Source organism: Orbicella franksi, chromosome 11, assembly GCF_964199315.1.
Source record: "Orbicella franksi chromosome 11, jaOrbFran1.1, whole genome shotgun sequence".
Classification (NCBI taxonomy): Eukaryota; Metazoa; Cnidaria; class Anthozoa; order Scleractinia; family Merulinidae; genus Orbicella; species Orbicella franksi.
The window spans coordinates 20,168,798-20,189,288 of NC_138155.1; the positions used below are offsets into that span (position 1 = coordinate 20,168,798).

Below are 20,491 nucleotides of genomic sequence, written 5' to 3' on the forward strand. Positions count from 1 at the left end.
GATTCTTAACATAGTCAAGATGCAACCGCTAGCTCTAGTTAAAAGCTCTACACAGAGAGATTTTCATTTGAATCTTAAAATCCAAGCCAACGTAACCAATCACAAAAGGCACGAGCGATCGAGTAAGCCAATCAATTATCGCATTAAGCACGTGATTGGCGTGAAGCGCGGGAAAACGTGGGCGAGCGAGTTACGATTCAGTTGGCTTTACTTCTGATTGGATTAGAAAATGGCGCGAGTGTTTCAGTAACTAAACAAGAAACGTGGGAATGCAAAACCAAAGTGAATGAGCACAAACCCTCAAGTTAAAACGCTTTCGTATCACCTTTTTCTACCGAACAACAGGCCGGAGTAGATTTCTTTGTTGCCGTCTTCCTATGGGGCGCCGTTTGTAAATTTATTATTTAGACCGAATTTATGCCATTTTCCCCTTATTTATAAATAATTGGAAACGCCACAAAATTTGTTTATAAATAAGACACAAGAACTTGTCCGTTGATATGTAAATAATTATTTTAGGTACGTTCTGATTTATAAATAATCTTTTACCATAGAGTTATTATATATAAATAATAAACTAAACAACTTCAATTATTTATATATCAGGTCATCTCTAAAATAGTTATTTACATATCATAAAGTTTGTAAATGCCATTATTTATAAATAAATTACTTCACCGGGAGTGTAAATTCATTATTTAGAAATAATAAATTTCACCTCGCCGAGTGTAAATTTATTATTTATAAATAATGAACTTCACTGAGTGTGTAAATTCATTATTTAGAAATAATGAATTTCTCCTCGCCAAGTGTTAATTTATTATTTATAAATAATGAACTTCATTGAGTGTGTAAATTCATTATTTAGAAATAATGAAGTTTCATTTCGCCGACTGTAAATTTATTATTTAGAAATTAATTATTTAGAAATAATGAAGTTTCATCTCGCCGAGTGTAAATTTGTTACTTAGAAATAATGAACTTCACTGAGTATGTAAATTCATTATTTAGAAATAATGAAAGTATGAATGGCTGACCCAGCGTCTCTTGCCCGATCGATTTCGGAGGCTGTTTCTCGCGCTATAAGTGAGACAGTTAATGCTACCCTTGCTCAAGTAGGTAACGGCGGCGGTATGTAGCCTGAAATTCAGCACTGGCGGATCTGGGGGAGGGGCCCGGGGAGCCCGTTCTCCCCCCCCCCCCCCAACCCCCCGCCTCAACTCTCTATTATGGAGTTCTTATTCACTCAGCAATGCGGCAGCTCACACTGCAACAGGAACAACTACTCAAAGGCCGAGGTAACAGGTAAATTTTAAGAAAAGAAACTGCTGCATGAAGAAAATAAAAATCGCTTGGCGTGTTAAGTGAAAGGTCTGATTTCTATTGAAATTCAATAATGGTTTAAACGTAAATGAATTTAGCTTTCCACGTGTATGATCTTTAGACTTGCCTGGAATAGACATGCCCAGCCGTGACTTCATCAAGCCAAACAAAGTGTGTCACACAGCTATCCGTCCAAAGGTCACAAAGGTCACAAAGAATTTAACCTGCGAGCGGGCTCACGTTTGAATCAAACACGCGAGTGACGAAGAGGAATAGCGATCGGCGGGAAAGAGACGCCAAGAAAGTGACTTTCTCCTCTCGCGGCTTCGCCCGTGGATTTCTCGCTCTCAGCTACGCCGAGCGCGTTTGTGCTCCAACGTGAGCCTGTTCACAGGCTACAAAGAATTATCTAAACATCTAAAGACATTATTCGATTTCCCGATTTTAAAAGTTCTGCATTTTCTTCATGCAGCGATTTCTTGGCTTAAAATTTACCTGTTACCTCGGCCTTTGAGTAGTTGTTGTCGTTGTCGTTGTCGTTGTCGTTGTTCCTGTTGCAGTGTGAGCTGCCGAATTGTTGAGTGAATAAGAACTACATAATAGATATTTGAAGCGTGATTCTCGCTTAAACTCAATTAACCAAAATAGGGGGGGGGGGGGGGGCCTTCCCTAGATCCGCCACTGCTGAATTTCAGGCTGCGTACGTACCTGAGCAAGGGCAGCTTTAACTGTCTCACTTATAGCGCGAGAAAAAGCCTCCGAAATCGATCGGGCAAGAGACGCTGGGTCAGTCATTCATACTTTTATTATTTCTAAATAATGAATTTACATACTCAGTGAAGTTCATTATTTCTAATTATTATATGGCTGCGTCTCACAAACACTAGGAACTACCGAATTCACGAATATTATTGGCTGAAATCGATATTGACCGCGGTCTAGATTTTCCCATCTAGACCGGCATCTAACTAGACCGGTTTCATTTTGCGTTGACAAAGTAGCAAACTAAAATACAAAAATGTTCACCATTTTCTTTCATTTTCTTCTCAATCATTTATGGCACTGCCAAAAAGCCTGATGACAAAACAAACAAGTAAAGAGAACGAGCACATTTCGGCAGGTTTAAGTTAAGCTCATCGCCGTTCGCAAGCAAACTGTCGGCAAACCAGTTACATTAAACGAATTAAAGTTTTCTTCTTTGACATATAATAAACATCTTATTAACCGAGCTAAGTCGGTCTGTATGGGAGAATCTTGACCTCGGTCGTGTGTACAGACCTCACTGTGTTCGGTCTGTACTCACGACCTCGGTCAAGATTCTCCCATACAGACCTCCAGCTCGGTTAATAAGAGCTAAGTAATAAATTTACATTCGGCGAGATGAAACTTCATTATTTCTAAATAATGAATTTCTAAATAATGAATTTACACACACGGTTAAATTCATTATTTCTAAATAATAAATTTACAGTCGGCGAAATGAAACTTCATTATTTCTAAATAATGAATTTCTAAATAATGAATTTACACACACGGTTAAATTCATTATTTCTAAATAATAAATTTACAGTCGGCGAAATGAAACTTCATTATTTCTAAATAATGAATTTACACACTCAATGAAGTTCATTATTTATAAACAATAAATTTACACTCGGCGAGGAGAAATTCATTATTTCTAAATAATGAATTTACACACTCAGTGAAGTTCATTATTTATAAATAATAAATTTACACACTCAGTGAAGTTCATTATTTATAAATAATAAATTTACACTCGGTGAGGTGAAATTTATTATTTCTAAATAATGAATTTACACCCCCGGCGAAGTAATTTATTTATAAATAATGGCATTTACAAACTTTATGATATGTAAATAACTATTTTAGAGATGACCTGATTTATAAATAATTGAAGTTGTTTAGTTTATTATTTATATATAATAACTCTATGGTAAAAGATTATTTATAAATCAGAACGTACCTAAAATAATTATTTACATATCAACGGACAAGTTCTTGTGTCTTATTTATAAACAAATTTTGTGGCACTTCCAATTATTTATAAATAAGGGGAAAATGGCATAAATTCGGTCTAAATAATAAATTTACCAACGGCGCCCCATATCTTCCCAACAATAACCCGAAATGACAAATAACAGAGAAGCAGACTGTAACCAGTAAGACAACTCGTTCTTTTAATAAGACTGAACGGATTTCCCCAATGAGTTTAGGTCATCACGACATCTTCTAAAGTAAGTTGCGTTTTTGACTCATAACGACGAGAGCAAACAATCTTGCACGAGTCAGACAAGTCTTTTTCGCTTTCAATGGGAGCGCGTTTTTCGTTCAAAACCTAATTTCGCATGATGAAATTTTGCGCAGGAAAATTTTAGGCAACTGGCGTTCTTAGAAAACGATCAGGTTTATTAAAATGGCTCAGAACGTGCAATGTGATAAAGAGCAAACTTTTCCCCTTTTTTTCTGAACTGTTCCGCTCTGGAATAATCGAATTGTTAAGATTATAAAACAAAACATGGATAACCCACACAACAGTAGCCAAAAGGGAAAGACTTGTGTTTTCCCTGTCACCCCGTGTACCATATTTCAAATCCGAAATGAAATTTCCAGAGGCCATTGTCCTTCAAAACTGTCCCCTTTTAGTTCGCAATTTCAACGTCGCAGAAATTTTGTGAGAATCCCGCATCGCTACACACTAGCAACAGCTTTGTTCAGTCTGGGAAGTAGTTTACATAAATGGACTTCTCTTCTTTAGAGTTTTAGTTTAATTTATTACTCCTTTAAATCAACAATAATAGCCTTATGATCACGTTTTCGCGATAAATGCCACGCAAATATAGTTCCTCACACTTCTTTATAATTACTTAAAACTCCTAAATTCCTAATGTGTATTTAACTAAGGGTCAACGCTTCCCGGCGAGGTATTTACAAAATGTAATTACAAACCTAACTGGTAAAAATAACTTCATTTCAACTTTAATTTTTTAGTAGAAATTTAAATTCACATTTTTTTGGCTTTTTATGTTCTTCTAAAGACTCCTAATAATTGATAAAATATTTACGTCCTAAAGCTCTTTCACTCTGAAAGCTGGTTCGGTAAGAAATGCCCTGTACACTACGTTGTCGACCCAACTTAATTTGCTTAGAATAACATTCTCTTTCTAAGTCATGTTAATAATTGTTACTTAGTGTCAGTCGTTTTAGGTGTCTTATCTATATAACAGGACAATTTGGGTCGCGATAGCAGAGGTACGATAGACTGAAAACACCCTTGACTTTAGTTTTAGGTATTTATATTTCAAAAACGGCGCGGAGAAACCCATGTATTCTTTATTATCGAATTTTGATAAGGACAAGATGCAATTATTGGCAAAGTTTAAACAAATTCTGTGCATGGGGCTCAGAGCTACCTTAAATTTTCGAATAAACATAGGTACTTAAAGCTAAAATTAAGAGTGTCTTTAGCACAGGCCATACTGATGCTATGGTAACCTATAGTGTCACGAAGATGATAACAATGCGTTTATCAATGATTGGGCAGTTTTAAGGTTCAATGATTGTAGCATCAACTGACAAAGAGTGCTTGTAATGACTTATCAAAACCATAGTCTTGGAAAGTGCTGGAAAGTGTTTTGAGCTACCTCAAGTTTCAACTGTTCTTTGACTGAAAACAACTCGCAGGCAATAGCTCTAATAAATCATTGCATACTCGTGAGTAAAACTAGTTTTTGCTTCAAAAATACATACTAAACAAAAAGTTGAAACGTTTTGCATAGCATTTATCCCAGTTTGAATCCTGCTGCTGAATGATTAAAAGGTTAAAAGGGTACCAAAACTGTTGAAAAGGGTCACATTACATTACTAACTGAGACACACCACTGGCCTGAAAACTGTCTCTTGAGGTCATTGTGCTTTGTCTTTCTCACTTGTTTCCGCTGGTCAGTCAGTCAGTTCAACCAAGACATCTGAAAGAGAACAAACAAACAAAGTGTAAAGCTATGAAAAAGGCTTGTTAGGCTACTTTAGTCAATCTCAGTTGAACGTTTTCTAAAAAAGGCGTTAGCTGATTGCCTGAAAAGCTACATTTGTATAAGACGTAAATAATCGTGTTTTTCGTGTATTATCGTGGCACCACCGTAACGGTTAAATCTATATAAAAAGTGAATAAATCAAAGAAATAAATTAATTTGCCATAAAACGTTACGATTCATTAAAAAAACTTGAGAAATGTGGAAGACATTACCTTGTGGCTTGTGCTTTCTAAATTTCTCAAATGTACTTCGCAATTACAATAGACACCATTAAAATAATATGGTAGTGGCTTCCTTATTTGTTTGATAAAACGCAGTATAAAATCATTGTCATTCAGACTTGAGCTGGAACCATGCAAGTTTCATTGTACCATTTACAGCTGAATACGATTTATATCTGAAATTTGGTCAGTAAAACTGCATTTCAGGTTATTACGTAATTTCATGGTCTCTCATCGAAAGCAGGTCAGTTATATTAGAACACCATGTCCGTTGCAGAAGAACAAAAATAACTCCTAACTCCTCCTCGGCAAAATACTGAACAATTATTAGGTACTTTTTGCTAAAAAACAAAAAAACACTTTTTCAAGTAATCTTACCTTACTTTCCAAAATTAAAGGTTACGTTATCTCCAATCAGTGTAAAAGGCGCCCACTGCTTAACGTCAGAGTAGCCGTTACATCTCATCCACTTCATGGCCTGGTGAAGAGAGTCACTAGCGCTTTCCCCACGAACAAGGTGATCGTAGAAATGACTTATTAACTTCTCTGTTGAGCTGTCTTCTCTGGCCCACATTGACACCAACACCGAGCGTGCGCCAGATCCTAGGAATGCTCGAGCAATTCCGACCGCTCCCTCGGCCTTAATCTCTCCACGTGCACTATGGCAACAGCTAAGGACTACCAGTTTAGCTCGCAGTTTAGCCTTTGAAATGTCCGACATTGTCAATAAGTAGAGTCCTTCTCGAGGTATACCGTTAGGTATGCGAATAGAAGGTGCCAGAGCAATTTCTCCTCTTTCTGCATCACCGTGAGCAGCCAAATGTATCAGAGCCACTGATTCCATCGCTTGAAGTACCGCCTGCTTAGTAGCCTGCTGTCCTAGTAAAGGCTCAACACCCAGCTTTCTTCCTACCATCTTTGCTTCCTCTTCTGCACTAGGCAGTCGCGAAACGGGCGTAAGACGTCCTTTGAAAATCACCTCACCAACATCAGGATTCCCTACTATCAGTGCACCGGTCTGGCTGTGATAGTCTGCTGGACTGTCATGGATGAGCCTGAGAGTTGTTAAAGAAGGGGCGACGCGGATCTTGAAAGTCTCGGATAGCGTCTTTCCACTGTCATCAGGCAATGCGGCAAATGGAATGTTGTATAAAGTACGATCAGGAACGATGATGATCTCCGAGCCGTCAAGCAAGTCAACCACAGGAGCGATGATTAGTTTGTAACACAGAGGAAGATTCATTTTTGGACCTTGGTTCTCTTCACTTTCATTTCCAATTCGGAAACCTTCATGGCTGTCATCCTCGTATGATTTTGACTCCCCTTGTACGACATTTACAGACACATTCTTGCGTAGCTCCTTAGGTGACATGTCAAAACTTCTGAAGCTTTTGGTGGCAAAAAAGTCTTCCATATTCTGGGCAAATCCTTCATGAGCGATAGCTTCACTTCCTTTGATCTTTCGGAAATGTTTGACTCCACTACTTTTAAGAATCCAGAAATATATGCTGTCAGAAGAATAGAAGACGTATAGACAAGAACAATTAAGTTTTTTGTCCATTATGCTTTCAATACCGGACCATGTTTGAGGATTAGCGGAGACTGGATTCCTCATAGAGTACTGAGCTGACATTAGATCTGCCAAAGCCCTTGCCTTCCCAAGCTCTGAAACATACAAGGCTGCTTCGGGATTTTCGCATTTACAAAGCAATGTACAGAGATTACGGTAGGGAGAAATCTTGTTGTCCGAGAACGATATCTTCCATTGATCGTTATCTTGTATGGAGCCGAGTATTTTCTCGCATTTTTCGATACTAGCAAGTAAGTACGCGATAGCTTCCTGAATCTTTCCTTCTTGCACTCTTAAGCGTGCTAGCCCGTAGAGCGATTGGAAAAGCTGTAAAATATCGCCAATGTCCTCACTTATCTGAAGCGACTTCATAAAATGCTCTTCAGCCTTAACATGTTCCCCATCTTTGAAAAGAACGTTTCCTAACAGTAAGCAACAATTGGCTTCTGTTGCTCGGTGTCCAATTTCTTTACTAATCGCAATTGCTTCTTCGCAATATTCTTTACCTTTGACACGGTCACCAATTGAGTAGAAGATATATCCTTGCATTAATAAAGAGGCGGCTTTCTCAGCCCTGTGTCCAATTTCTGATGCGATCATAAGTGCTTCCTGATTATAACTGTTAGCCATGGGATATTTACCGAGAGAGTGAAAGGAAGCAGCGAGTCTATTGCAACAAGAAATTACCCCTTTCTTGTCACCAGTTTTTCTTTTGATCACCAACGCTCTCTTAAAGTGTTTGTTAGCCTCATCTTCTTCGCCGACTGATAGATACAGAGAACCAAGCCTTAAGTAGCTGGAGGCTTCTCCATTTCTGTCACCGATTTCTTTTGTGATCGCAAGTGATTTTTCGAGATGTTTTCTAGCCATGTCATACTCGCCAACTAATCGATACACATGTCCAAGGTTTCCGTAACAGGCGGCTTCTCCTTTTCTGTCACCGATTTCTTTTCTGATCACAAGTGATTTCTCGTGATGTTCTCTCGCCTTGTCATACTCGCCAACAGATTGATACACAAGTCCAAGATTTCCGTAACAGACGGCTTCTCCATTTCTGTGACCGATTTCTTTTCTGATCACAAGTGATTTCTCAAAATGTTCTCTCGCCTTGTCATACTCGCCAACTGATTCATACACAGCTCCAAGATTTCCGTAACAGGCGGCTTCTCCATTTCTGTCACCGATTTCTTTTGTGATCGCAAGTGATTTCTCAAGATGTTCTCTCGCCTTGTCATACTCGCCAACTGATTGATACACAGCTCCAAGATTTCCGTAGCAGGCGGCTTCTCCATTTCTGTTACCGATTTCTTTTCTGATCAAAAGTGATTTCTCATGATGTTCTCTCGCCTTGTCATACTCGCCAACTGATTGATACACAAGTCCAAGATTTCCGTAACAGGCGGCTTCTCCATTTCTGTCACCGATTTCTTTTGTGATCACAAGTGATTTCTCAAGATGTTCTCTCGCCTTGTCATACTCGCCAACTGATTCATACACAGCTCCAAGATTTCCGTAACAGGCGGCTTCTCCATATCTGTCACCGATTTCTTTTGTGATCACAAGTGATTTCTCAAGATGTTCTCTCGCCTTGTCATACTCGCCAAGTGATTGATACACAAGTCCAAGATTTCCGTAACAGGCGGCTTCTCCATTTCTGTCACCGATTTCTTTTCTGATCACAAGTGATTTCTCAAAATTTTCTCGCGCTTTATCATACTCGCTTACTGATTGATACACAAGTCCAAGATTTCCGTAACAGGCGGCTTCTCCCTTTTTGTCGTCGATTTCTGTGCTGATTAGTAGGGCTTTCTCGTAGAGTTTTCTTGCTTCTGCGTATTTGCTTTGACGCAAATACATTTTTCCTAGATCGAAGCTTAGATCATATTCTGCAAGTTTTTCTCCACTATCACAGTAAATCTCGAGAATTTTTTCTGCATATTTTATGGCATTTTTGTTGTTGTTGACAGCACAATAAGCCTTCGACAGTATCAAATACAACCTCTTGTAGAATAATATGGCTAGTTTATCGTCTTTGATTCCTGCGTTGTGTTTCACGATGACCAAGCATTCCTTGCATATTGCGATGCTCTTTAGAGCTCGATTGGTGTTGAGAAGGAAGCACGCAACTATGAGGCCGATAGAGATAGCTTGTAGAACTTCGTCCATGTTGTTCATGTCAAACACTTCTGTCAGGACTAAATGAAAATTACAGTTGCAATTGCATTCGTCTTTGACTTCATTTGTCAGTGAAGGCGTGAGAAACTATATGTATTACTATTCAACTCGTTTCCGAAAACCTAGTGGAACTGAGACGGGATTGTAGTGGTAGGAGTTTCTGACTTAGTTTAGAAATGGCTTAAGAGAATACAGTAAAAACCCGCATAAAAGAACAAGTGGATTAAGAACACTCAGGCTGAAATTTGGTCAAAAAAGTACCATATACATAAGAACACATTCAGCCTGAAAGATGAAAATTGTTCTTATTTAAGCAGGTATGGGAATTTCCAGGACACATTTAGCAATTGTTTTTGGACTTGGCTAATTTATGTAACTAAATGACTGTTACCTTCTGTCAATCACATTCTTTATTACTTGCTGCAGACACAGCATGCTGACATGAAATCCATTGATTAATTAAAATGTTGCGCTTGCACATTGATTTCATCTGTTAGTAGTCTATGCAGTATTTATTTTTTAGAAACAATTTTAAGAACACGCTAAGAACATTTTTGGGGTTGATTTTGCAGAAAACACCCGATATATAAGAACAAAATCAGCCTGAAACCCCAAAGCACGTGTACTTTTATGCGGGTTTTTATTGTAAAACATTTTAATTTGCACTAATATCTGGCTGGAATGAAATGAATAAAAAATGGAAAAGAAAGATTTTTAATACTGGCCGGTTTCTTTTCACATCCTAGTCTTACAATTAAGCATGTATACAAAGGGTGACTTGGGTCAGGGGAAGGAATACTCTCCTTTGTTAAAAATTGGTCAACAGGTTGTACGGAAGTCTTGGGAGCTTGAGTAGAAGAATTCATCTGAAACGTTTGTTGAGCGTTCATTGTTCCAAGATAATACAAAGGAATGAATAATATTATGTTTTATGTTTGGCCAGATGTTTTTGATCGAATTTTAGACTAGACTTGAATTCCTGCAGGTTTCAAGTTGCAGAATTCGAACTCTTAATGTGAAATGCAAATCATTCTGGGTTAGCTAGTCCCGGACTTTCTTGCGATATAACAAGGACGTAACTATTATACATGTACTATTGAATCCATTCCTTGGGCCTTTCTTTGGACTGAAATCCTTTTATTACATTTTCAACTTAATGATGACTAAGAATAAGACGACAAATTAGATGAATTTTTTAACAATGTTTCGAGTGCTTTCAGAAAGTCGAAAACATCTTTAGAAAAATTAAAATGAATCTGCACTTTATTTTGGAAAAATTGCTACCAGCGAAACATGGTTAAAGACTACGACAGGCGGTGTTGGACACGACTCGCAAAGCATGCCGGGAGAAATTTTCCCTAGAGCTCATTTTCATCTGATAGCTGAGCGGCAAACATCTCCACGCGCTGATGGTGATGTGGAAATATGACTTATAGGAGGTTCGCTCGCTTCCGATGGTGAAAGAAATCTGGAATGACAGCCATATCAAATGTTCCGCAGGCCAAGTAATAGCTGTATATGACTTCTGCTCGATTTGCAAAGCCACCATTTTCAGTGCTAAACAGATTATTTTAGGAATCAAAGCTTCGCGGTTCGTCGAATCTCTACGGTTGAAAGATAAATTATTTCCGTTTCTGACCTTTTCGAATTCGATCTTAACTTGCCGGAATTGAACTTACCTTCGGCACTTTCCTTCTTAGATATCTCGACTTGTGTATGAGTGTATCGATGGCCAACAACATAGTTGTTGACAGATATTATGTTTTCGTTCCACGATAAGAAAGCTGAGAAGTAAAACCTACGAAGAAAAGGGTTGAATAATTCGAAATCAAAGCAATGTTTTGTCCTTGAAAACTTGTGTAAAGCTTGGTTAATCGAGTTTCGCCCGCTGTATTTCCTAATTAATCAAAAGGAATCATAAACAGCTTGCTAATGAGGTATAGCTCTTTCAAAATAACAAAAATAATTTGCAATAAATGAAATTAAGAAAGCAGAAGCCTAATGGGAGAAGTAGGGTATGTTTTGCTTCAATGTAAGTGGTAAAAAAAAATTGTATTGGTCCCCTGTACCAGGTCACACTTCCAGCAAATTCTTGTTCAACTTACAAATCCAAGATGAAATATGTACTGTGTGGATCTATTTAAATTTGTAGTTAATGCAATGAACACGATTTTGGTCTTGCTCAACTTCCTTGAATACGTTTAAAGTAAAGAGGTCTACAAACGACTGCCTCAGACATTGCCACTGGCAATATCAATGTTCAAACTGATGAGAGTTTAAGATTTCTCTTCACCTAGTGCTTAGGTGTTGGATAAAACTTGCATTTGCTCCAAGTGTCCATTCCTTGGCTCTCAGTACATGTGAGGCCATGTAAAAGGAAAATGGCTCAATAGAAAGAAAGCTTGGTTGAGTTACATGAAATAAATACTTTAGACAAATAATATAGCTCAAGCTATTTCAAGTGGTTGCAACTAAAATTGCAGATGGGAAATGTAAAAAAAAAAAAGACTTACATTTACTTCCAAATGATATTTCAATTCCAAAGTATGCTTTTAAAATGAATATTTGCAAAGTACTGACGAGCACAACAAAAAACCAGCAAAATAGCACAAAAACCATATTCTGGAAACAGCGGTCAATACTAAGTTCGCTTATAAATTATTAAATAAAACTGGAAGATTGTGAATGATAGGCACGGTGAATTAGCAATGAATGAATAGCACATAGTCCTGACATGCCTTCATTACATGTCCTCATATCACACCTCTGCTGAAGTTTAAGTTTCAATGTAACTTGTGTAAACTAAAGGGAGCTCTTTACCCAGAACAGTGCTATGTAGGTCATTTGAAATATCTGTCAGTTTAAAATTTAGTATTTACTGCAAGTCCTGTGGTCAACAACACAGTGATCATGTACTGATAATAACATTTCCTACATTGGCTGTTAAAAATTCTGCCAAAAACAGTCTCCACAGCACTTCCTCGTGTCGACTCGTAATGACTGTGACCAACTTAATTCAGAATAATCTAGCATGTAGCTGTATCTTAGATCATCTATAGTGAGATGTTTTGACTGAGATAAGTAAATTGTAACAACATTTTAAAATAAAAGCAGACGCACTATATTGAACACTTGCAGTAGCTCTTAAAACTTGGGATTGCCATGCAGCTTTCTAAGTAGTCACTTGCATTATGTCATTATAAATTTTTTTTTGGTCTATTCCATTCTAAATTTGATAACCTAAACAGCAGCATGCTGTAGCTTTCCCTGTTTGATCACTACAGTGTAAGTGGATAAATTTAGTTCTTGGGAAATCATGATAGCAAAGTTAATTCCAAGCCCATAGTCTTTTAAAATACCAGTTGGTAATTCAGCATTTGCTTCAAACACATTGGCTCGTTCTGCTCCAGGTGGGTTGACAATTATGCCAAACTACACACATGAAACACTTATTATTTATTGATTTAAGCTTATGTATAGTCTCCCACGACTACCAATATTCAAAGGAAAACAAGCATAAAGAAGTGGGAGATCAAATAATCAGCCATAGATGACTGAACAATAACATCCGATCCAAGAGTAGTAAATTTCTGTTAGAGATAACAATTCAAGACAAGCAGTGATCATGATAGTGAAAATTCACTGTAAATGAGCTGATATCTTTAATGGATTGTGTCCAAAGCAGGATCCAAAAAATCTTGAACATCGGTCTAACAAACGGATGACATACGCACTACAAAAAAAAGAAAATGACAAGAAAATATTAAGATATAAAGGAAAAAAGGCAAACCACAAAATTATACTCTTAAAACATGGGTAGAAATCACACAATCACTCCCGCGAAATACCGCAAACATCTCTCAAATCAAGGAAAATGCCCCAACTTCAAGTCCGATTTTGACCGTTAAAACGACGGGGCCCGCCTGGACCCGCCGACCTTTTCTTGAAGTTCAACTCTCAAACTAAAGTTTCAAGCAAAAATTAATTCACAATACTGATCCCTGTTACCCCGGAAATGACCAAAAGAATATCCATGTCAAGCGCGTGTGGTAAACAAACGTTTTCAACATAGCATGATTTCCATTGACTAGTTCTGATGCAAAAATTGCTTACCTGCACTTGAGGCTTGGCAAATAACTGGTCTAGATATTACACTAGCAGCTCCTAGAAAAGGTTCGCTTGATTTTCATGATGAGCGCAGAAATCGGTCGAGAAACGACAACCTACTCTTCATTCGCAACGAAAAATGTGTCCGCCACTGCTCCGGCTGAGACGACATATAATTGGTCAAATACTGTCACGTGAACCGTGTCCAACACCACCTGAGACTACGACAAATCTTATCTTACTATTGAGTTAAAATTTGTTGAAAAAGGGGCAGCTGCGTAGCGCTCCCTTTGCTTATTATTAATGAATTTTAATCAAATTGAAATAGTACCAAGCTTGTACTCACCACTTCTCTTTCGCTCCGTGGAAAAATACAGAACCCAACAGTTTCACTGTATAACACAACTTTGTCTGAAGTATACAAAAATATTATTTTAGGTTTATTTAGACAATGATTTCTTTAAAATGTCCATGTTTTACTCCCTAGCATCATGCGACTGTTAAGACGCACAAAAAAAGTACAAATGATGTCAGACGTACAAAACTGAAATCCATACCAAAAATTAAATTACATGAAGATAAACGCATCAAACTTAAAATTCCTTGAGGAAAGTAGATGAGCAAAGTTGTAGTCACAGACACTGATTAACGCGCAAAACTGAAAGCTACAGCCGACGACAAATGCACTTTTGTGACAATGATGACTGACTAATATAGAATTGCAAAGTTAAACTGAAAGAAAACAAACGAGGAAAACTAAACAAACTTGACAAGACCACACGGGAAGATCAACCAACAAAACTGAAAGTCGTCCATGATGGACGTTTCAAGTATAAATTCTACACTGAAAATTCCAACCCTTCCTTGCTCTATTTGCACAACACGTATTTACTCTGAATACAGATAGTGACCAAAGCTACTTACTTTTCTAACCGTTATGTGGAATGTGAGAATGAGAATGAGATCCCACTCGATCTGCGTCAGGAACAGGGGTCCCCCCCTAGAAAGGACAAAGGTACGTTAGTGCTTAATTAAATATTCTCAGTAAATTCGCAGTAAAACCATCTAACGAGAGACTCGAAAAGACGATATCTCATATCTCTTTTCTTAACTGACTGTCTTTACCGTTTCTTGAGATGTCAAAATCCGAATGACGTCAAATTCAATCTGGGTCAGCAAAAGGAATCTTCCTTTCAAAGCAAAACAACGCATTAGTGCTGTTCTAGTTTTTTCAATGTACAGTGACGACATAAACAGAATGATTTCTACACGATATCTAATTTTTTCTACACTGTATTGCTCAGTCACGTTCCGCTTTTTTTAATTGCTTACTTCAAACTTAAAAATTCAAAAACAATGCATGCTAGTTCATTGTAACTGACGATAATGGAGAGACTCTTCGGAATGTTTTGAAAGGTGAATACTGTCGTTTTCATTCTGCATTTTGTATCCAAAAAATGACAGAGCTAAAATTGGCGGAATATTATTAGAATTCCCAAACATGAATATTACAATTAAAAGCCGTACGCGTTGAATGACTGTTATTCACAGTCAAACATGATTGTTGATTATCATTGACAATTTTATTGTTTATTGAGTCAAAACATTTTGTTGTAAAGTAACCAGTAACACAGTCAACTATGGACACAAAGGTTGTTTAGATTTAGTCACGACAGAGTTAGGTGACTAAGACCAAGGAAAGTGAAAATTAAGGTTCTACTCACCACTTCACTTCTGTCCAGAGTATGAAAAAGTACAAACGTAACAGGTATGTCCACGAGAGAAACTTTCCCTACAAGAAAAAGCAACAAATGTTCGTTCGGTTTTGCTTTATATCGTGTTTTAACCTTGAACTACAAGCAGCTAAACTAAAAACGCCTTGCTAGACGTTGGCAAGAAAGAACTCTAATTCCCTTATTTTTACTTTGTCAGTTCAAAGAGTCAAACGATAATATTTAGTTCAGAATGTTTAATTCAGCTGGAACATATATAAGACTGAATTTAATTTCCACTCCAGTATATTATATTGTGTAATGCTTACAAGGCTTGTCGAATTTGCCGAGTTTATAATTTTATCTTGAGCACTTACAATTTACTTATATAAAAAATTGCCGTCCTTCTAAAATGGGAGAGATTATCTTAATTATACAACAATTCTTTGGGACAAAACTTTGCGTTTAACTTTCTGTACACCTACCTTTCCAAAAGGGCTTTAACAGTCTGAAAATCGTTCCGAAATTTAAATTGAACTCAGTATGAAATTCAAAGTTGTAGTCTGCATCAGCTGAAATGAAATCTTGAAAAAAGATAGCAATGACACGAGAAATATCACACTTTCGAACCGTGGGATAAGTTTTCAATTTCGACTGGCGATAAAATGTATTTTTATATACATCACAAAATCGACATGTTTCATTTGTGTTTCACTTTTATATCGCAATTCAAATTACAAAACACGACCTGGGTACATGTTTGTTTTCTTAACATCGACTGCACCCAATTGTATAAGAAAGAGAACAAGAACGCTAAGTGGTTTATCTCTAATGTAAGACTATTTCCATGGCAATCTCTCTCAAGTTATTTTTAGCTCACTTTCAGTTCCAGAAATTCCAGCCTTACACGCTTTTTCATTCTCCACGAAAACATCTACGCAACACGCGTGGTAAGATTAACCCCGGGAGAACTACGGACGTGCAAGCGCGGGGGCGGAGGGGGTGGGGGGGAGGATGGGGGAAGTTTGCATGCCAACCCCAAAAACGTTTTTTCAAATTTGTGAAAATACGATTTACCGTAAGGAGCAGAAACTTTCGATGGCTGTTCATTCATCCTCTGCGAACATTTTTATAAGTGAATTGTGTGTGCATTATTTCTGACGTTGCCATGACAACCGCAAATTTCGTGTAGGGTTAGAGTTTTTAGCAAGAAACAAATTTCAATTTTTTGGGTTAGTTTTCCAATTATAAATTTTAGACGGGAAATTAATTTGTGATCGCGGAACCGACAATTTTTTTCCAACTCGTGGAGTCATTTACCAGAAGGAAAGGAAGCTTACAGGAGCGTTAACCCCATTCTCTTCAAAAATCTTTAGCCAAATCAATTGTCACATAATATGATATTTATCAAACTCGAACGTCCGGTCCTCTGTTTTCCTGTTTTGACCGAGCGGTGAGGTTAATTCAGTAAAACCGAGGTTTGTGGTTTCCCCGTAAACTAGTTAAGTGTCATTGTCAGAGAAAACCGGGCGGTACCAAAACATCGAGGTCGCTTATTTACCTTCATCTTTTCACAGTATAAAAGCTATCCGAAAAGATTAACAACCATGACATTTGCCGAGGTAGGCGTTCGTTTTGTCTTCGAGATATCACCACATCATGATATTCGCCTCTCAAGCGGTCTAAAATGACCGAAATTTCGGGCAACTTTAGGTGAGTCTAAAAGATACTTCGTACAAATTCCAGAAACTCTTATTTTCGTGCGATGATATTTGTCCCCTTATTATATTAGTTGATGGAGAAATACTAGAGGTCTTTCGCTTTAATTCTACGGTTTTCACGAGGTTCCAAATATCGCCGTCGAATCGTTAATGAGGGTGACCCAAATTTTAGCCATTTTCAGCAAGTCGTTTTTCAAAAGTGCGGCAGTTTATTTCCACAGAAACACATTTTTTTGATAGTATTTCGCATTGTTATCAATATCCAGTTTAGTTAAAATTGGTATCTACAGGCAAATCGGAGTAACCGCTCTCGGAAAGTCCAAAAATAAAATCATTAGTCAGAAATATTTCCCGCCAAATTTTTAGCCAAGAATATCACCTTATACCAACTTTCTGCGATTGTTACCCATGATTTACTGAAAGATCCGCAAAAAAATAGTTAACTGGACCGCAGAATAGAATATTTAAGCTGTGACATCGTTATTAACCTATGTAAACTTTCCAAACTCGCCAAATCCTTACCATTATTTAGGCTAAAATTTTCCCGCCAAAACTCTATTTTTAACGTCACGCTGCATGGAAAAACAGATCCTCACTTCACTGGTCTTTTTTGCCGTTTAGTAGAACAAACTGCAAGTTAATAGTGAGCGAAGCTTTTCCCTGAATTTGATTTTGGGACTTCTGCAAACCCCTTGTTTACGTCGATTTCTCCTTTTTCGGAAGGCGTGACGCGTTACAGATTCAAAGGTCAGACGACAGGACTTCGAAATGTCGATCTTACCTAAAGGTCTCTCCTTGGTTTTGAAAGCCTTAGCTGTTCTTCCGGATCAGAAAAATCGCCTAGCACTGCAGGTGGCGGGTCAGTTTTTCTTCAATTATTAGAGTGCAAACGAGATGGTCGAGGAAAGACGTCAGAGGTGGTGTTTATTTGGCGCAGCTTAATGTACACAATGAGAAAATACAGCTCCTTGCTCTCCGGCCTACGAAAGGATCATAAAGGACAGACGACTGGAATAAATATATCAATACGTGTAATCGTTGCTAGGTCAGGATTGCCAGCGGAAATCTTTCTTGCGTTTAATGTTGCCGTTTGTATCGTCGCAGGTTAGTGCACCGTCTTGTTTTCTACACTGAAACTTTTACTTTCAACAAAAGTAATATAATGTTGCTTTCTCAATATTGACCTCAAAACCCCTTTAATGCAACGAAATTACATTCAAGTTTGTATTGAAAATTTCTTGTTAATTTTACCGCTGTTATTGACAACTATTTAAGAGTTCATAAAGAACGAGACTACACGTTTGTGATCCATGAACGTAAATTAAATTACATTTTGGACGGAACTAAGTTGCTCTGAGGATTAATTGAGATAGTTTTAAGGTGGTTCATAAGAAAAATCTTGTCCAGAGAGTAGTGTTTTTATCCTTCTTACCCCATTCAAGGAGGGTGCAGAGGTGGAACGAAGTACCATTACATAGTGGCAACGGAGAAGAGACTCCTCCAACCTCACTACCACCCACACCTTGTTTGCAAGGAGTAGTAATGGTGGCTCATATGGGCCGTAACCAGTCAGGAGCTGAGAAAGACAATAGGCTATTGTTTGGAGAACAATGAGCTCTATTGTTCTCCAAATCCAAGATGACGCCTGGAAAAATCGGACCAATCAGGAGCCGAATTAACAATTCAAGATGGCGGCACCCACGAAAGTCGGCCATGTTGGGAAACAGTCCACCAGCCTCGACGGAGGACCTGGGATCGGTTTCACGGATTTCCATGGCGACACAAATCACGCTAGGGTCACGCAAGAATTGTCATTCAACTTCAAACTCGATACTTACAGTGTCCTGTAGTCCTAAACAACAGAGGTCCGTCTGGCAAGCGACCAGCCTGAGAGACTTGGGTCCGTGTCTAGCCTATATAGGGTGGTGCAAAGCATCATGGGACGATGACCTCATCCGTATCCTATCAGAATGAATTAAAGTACTCACAGCTGGGCTCCCCCAGTCCTCCTCTGTTAAGGAGAGTATTAAACCAAACATTACACAATGTCAAATGTCACGAACTTTAATATAAAAACTTTTGCGCTAACATTGAAAGATATGACGTCATTGCCATGTTAATCGAGTAAAAAGACCGGTTTCTATCGTCATCACACAATTTTTCAAATGAACTTTAATGTCCAAAACATTTGCGCTAAAATTACAGAGAGACGCTCATTGTGTCTCAAATAAGATAACACTATCAAAAGAAATGGAACAGAAATAATTTTATCCAGCGTGAATGTAATCTTTGACGAGTAACGAATAACAAGCGAAGACCAAAATTTTATAGGGTAAATGGTGAGAAGAAAAAAAAAAACATTTGAAATACTTCAAGTGGAAATGAATTGCTAATGGCAGTTTGCAATAATATCTAAACCCTTGATCTTGACTGTTCCCTTGAGAAAAGCATCATTGAAAGGAATCTTGAACAAACAAAAGGTATTTTGGGTGACCATTGAAGAATTAACATAATTAGTCAGAGATGAAACATGGAATAAATTAAAACCGAAAAGCACATGTTTAGAAGCTGAAATCATGATAGACTGTATCTTAACCCTTGAGAATAAAATCAAAGGAATTTCAAACAAACGTTTCGCGCTTGAAGTAAAGATTTAACTTCATTTACAAACACTGCAAATCGCTCCTAATTCAACAATTATAGTTGCCTAAGCGGGTTTTCAATAGCGCCAAAAATAAATCACTTACATCAAACATAGTCCTTTCCTCCAAAGCGTCACACAACTAGCAATCTCTCAGCTCCATAGCCACGAAGACAGGAAAGAATGTTACGCTTAGAAAAGAAGACGTGTGCTGAACGTTGTCACAAGTAAAATGAATTCTATCAAGGCCGATTGACTTATAAACGGGTATTCACAAAACAATAGACAATGTCACGTGGTTAACAACCAATGAGAGGATGGGGGATAGGGGGTACGCGATATCACGTGGTCAAGAATCAATGAGAAGACGGTAATGTCATTAAATTGTTATAAGCAAAACAAAGAGTCTGAGTTTTTATAACGTTTATTGAATAATAACTCCAAAGAAAGAATTGATTATAATTTTAACTCTTAAAGTCTTGACCGTAGGTATTCCACAAAGTGTTGGGAACTAAACTCGTTTCCAGTTTCTCAGATTCTTGGTCCCACCTCTTCCTCCTCCTCCTCCTCCTCCACCTCTTCTTCGTCCTCCTCCATCTCCTCCTCCTCCTCCAACTCCTCATCCTTTTTCTCTTCCACCTCTTCTTTCTGCTTCTCCTTCACCTCCCCCACCTTCCCCTCCTCCTATTCCTCCTTTTCCTCCATCTCCTCCTCCATCTGCTTCTCCTCCTCCTGCTCCTGCTCCTCTTCCGGTTGTGCTGGTGGCGAATGTGGTGGTGGTGGTGGAGGTGCTACTGGTGGTGGAGGTGGTGGTGTAGGTGGAGGTGGAGGTGGAGGTGATGGTGGTTGGTGTGGTGGACGTGGTGGTGGTGGCGAATGTGGTGGTGGTGGTAGTGGAGGTGGAAGTCATGGTGGTGGTGGAGGTGTTACTAGTGGTGGTGGTGGTGGAGGTGGTGGTGGAGAATGTGG

The 20,491-nt window shown here is 38.2% G+C and overlaps 2 protein-coding genes across 2 annotated transcripts in view; both read right to left on the reverse strand.

Annotated features, from left to right (window-relative positions):
• Positions 1 to 4,744: 4,744 nt before the first annotated feature.
• LOC145502910 (uncharacterized) overlaps positions 4,745 to 20,491 on the reverse strand; it is a 41,464-nt gene continuing 25,717 nt past the window's right edge. Inside the window, exon 3 of the mRNA XM_081482311.1 lies at positions 4,745 to 5,309. The gene's annotated coding sequence lies outside the window, so the exon portion shown is untranslated. The remainder of the gene's footprint in view (positions 5,310 to 20,491) is intronic.
• LOC145502187 (uncharacterized) lies at positions 5,711 to 11,083 on the reverse strand. Its single transcript, XM_081481448.1, has 2 exons — positions 11,021 to 11,083; positions 5,711 to 9,428 (listed from the first exon to the last, which is right to left on the reverse strand). The coding sequence occupies exons 1-2, from the start codon at positions 11,081 to 11,083 to the stop codon at positions 5,976 to 5,978; spliced, it is 3,516 nt and encodes a 1,171-aa protein (XP_081337574.1). The 3' UTR covers positions 5,711 to 5,975.

What these genes read in the sequence shown, in the direction of transcription:
- LOC145502187 (XM_081481448.1), bottom strand. Translation starts at nt 11,083, where the DNA reads ATGTTGTTGGCCATCGATACACTCATACACAAGTCGAGATATCTAAGA. An exon ending in TAAGAAGGAAAGTGCCGAAG is followed by an intron (nt 9,429 to 11,020) that starts GTAAGTTCAATT and finishes TAATACATATAG; the next exon opens with TTTCTCACGCCTTCACTGAC.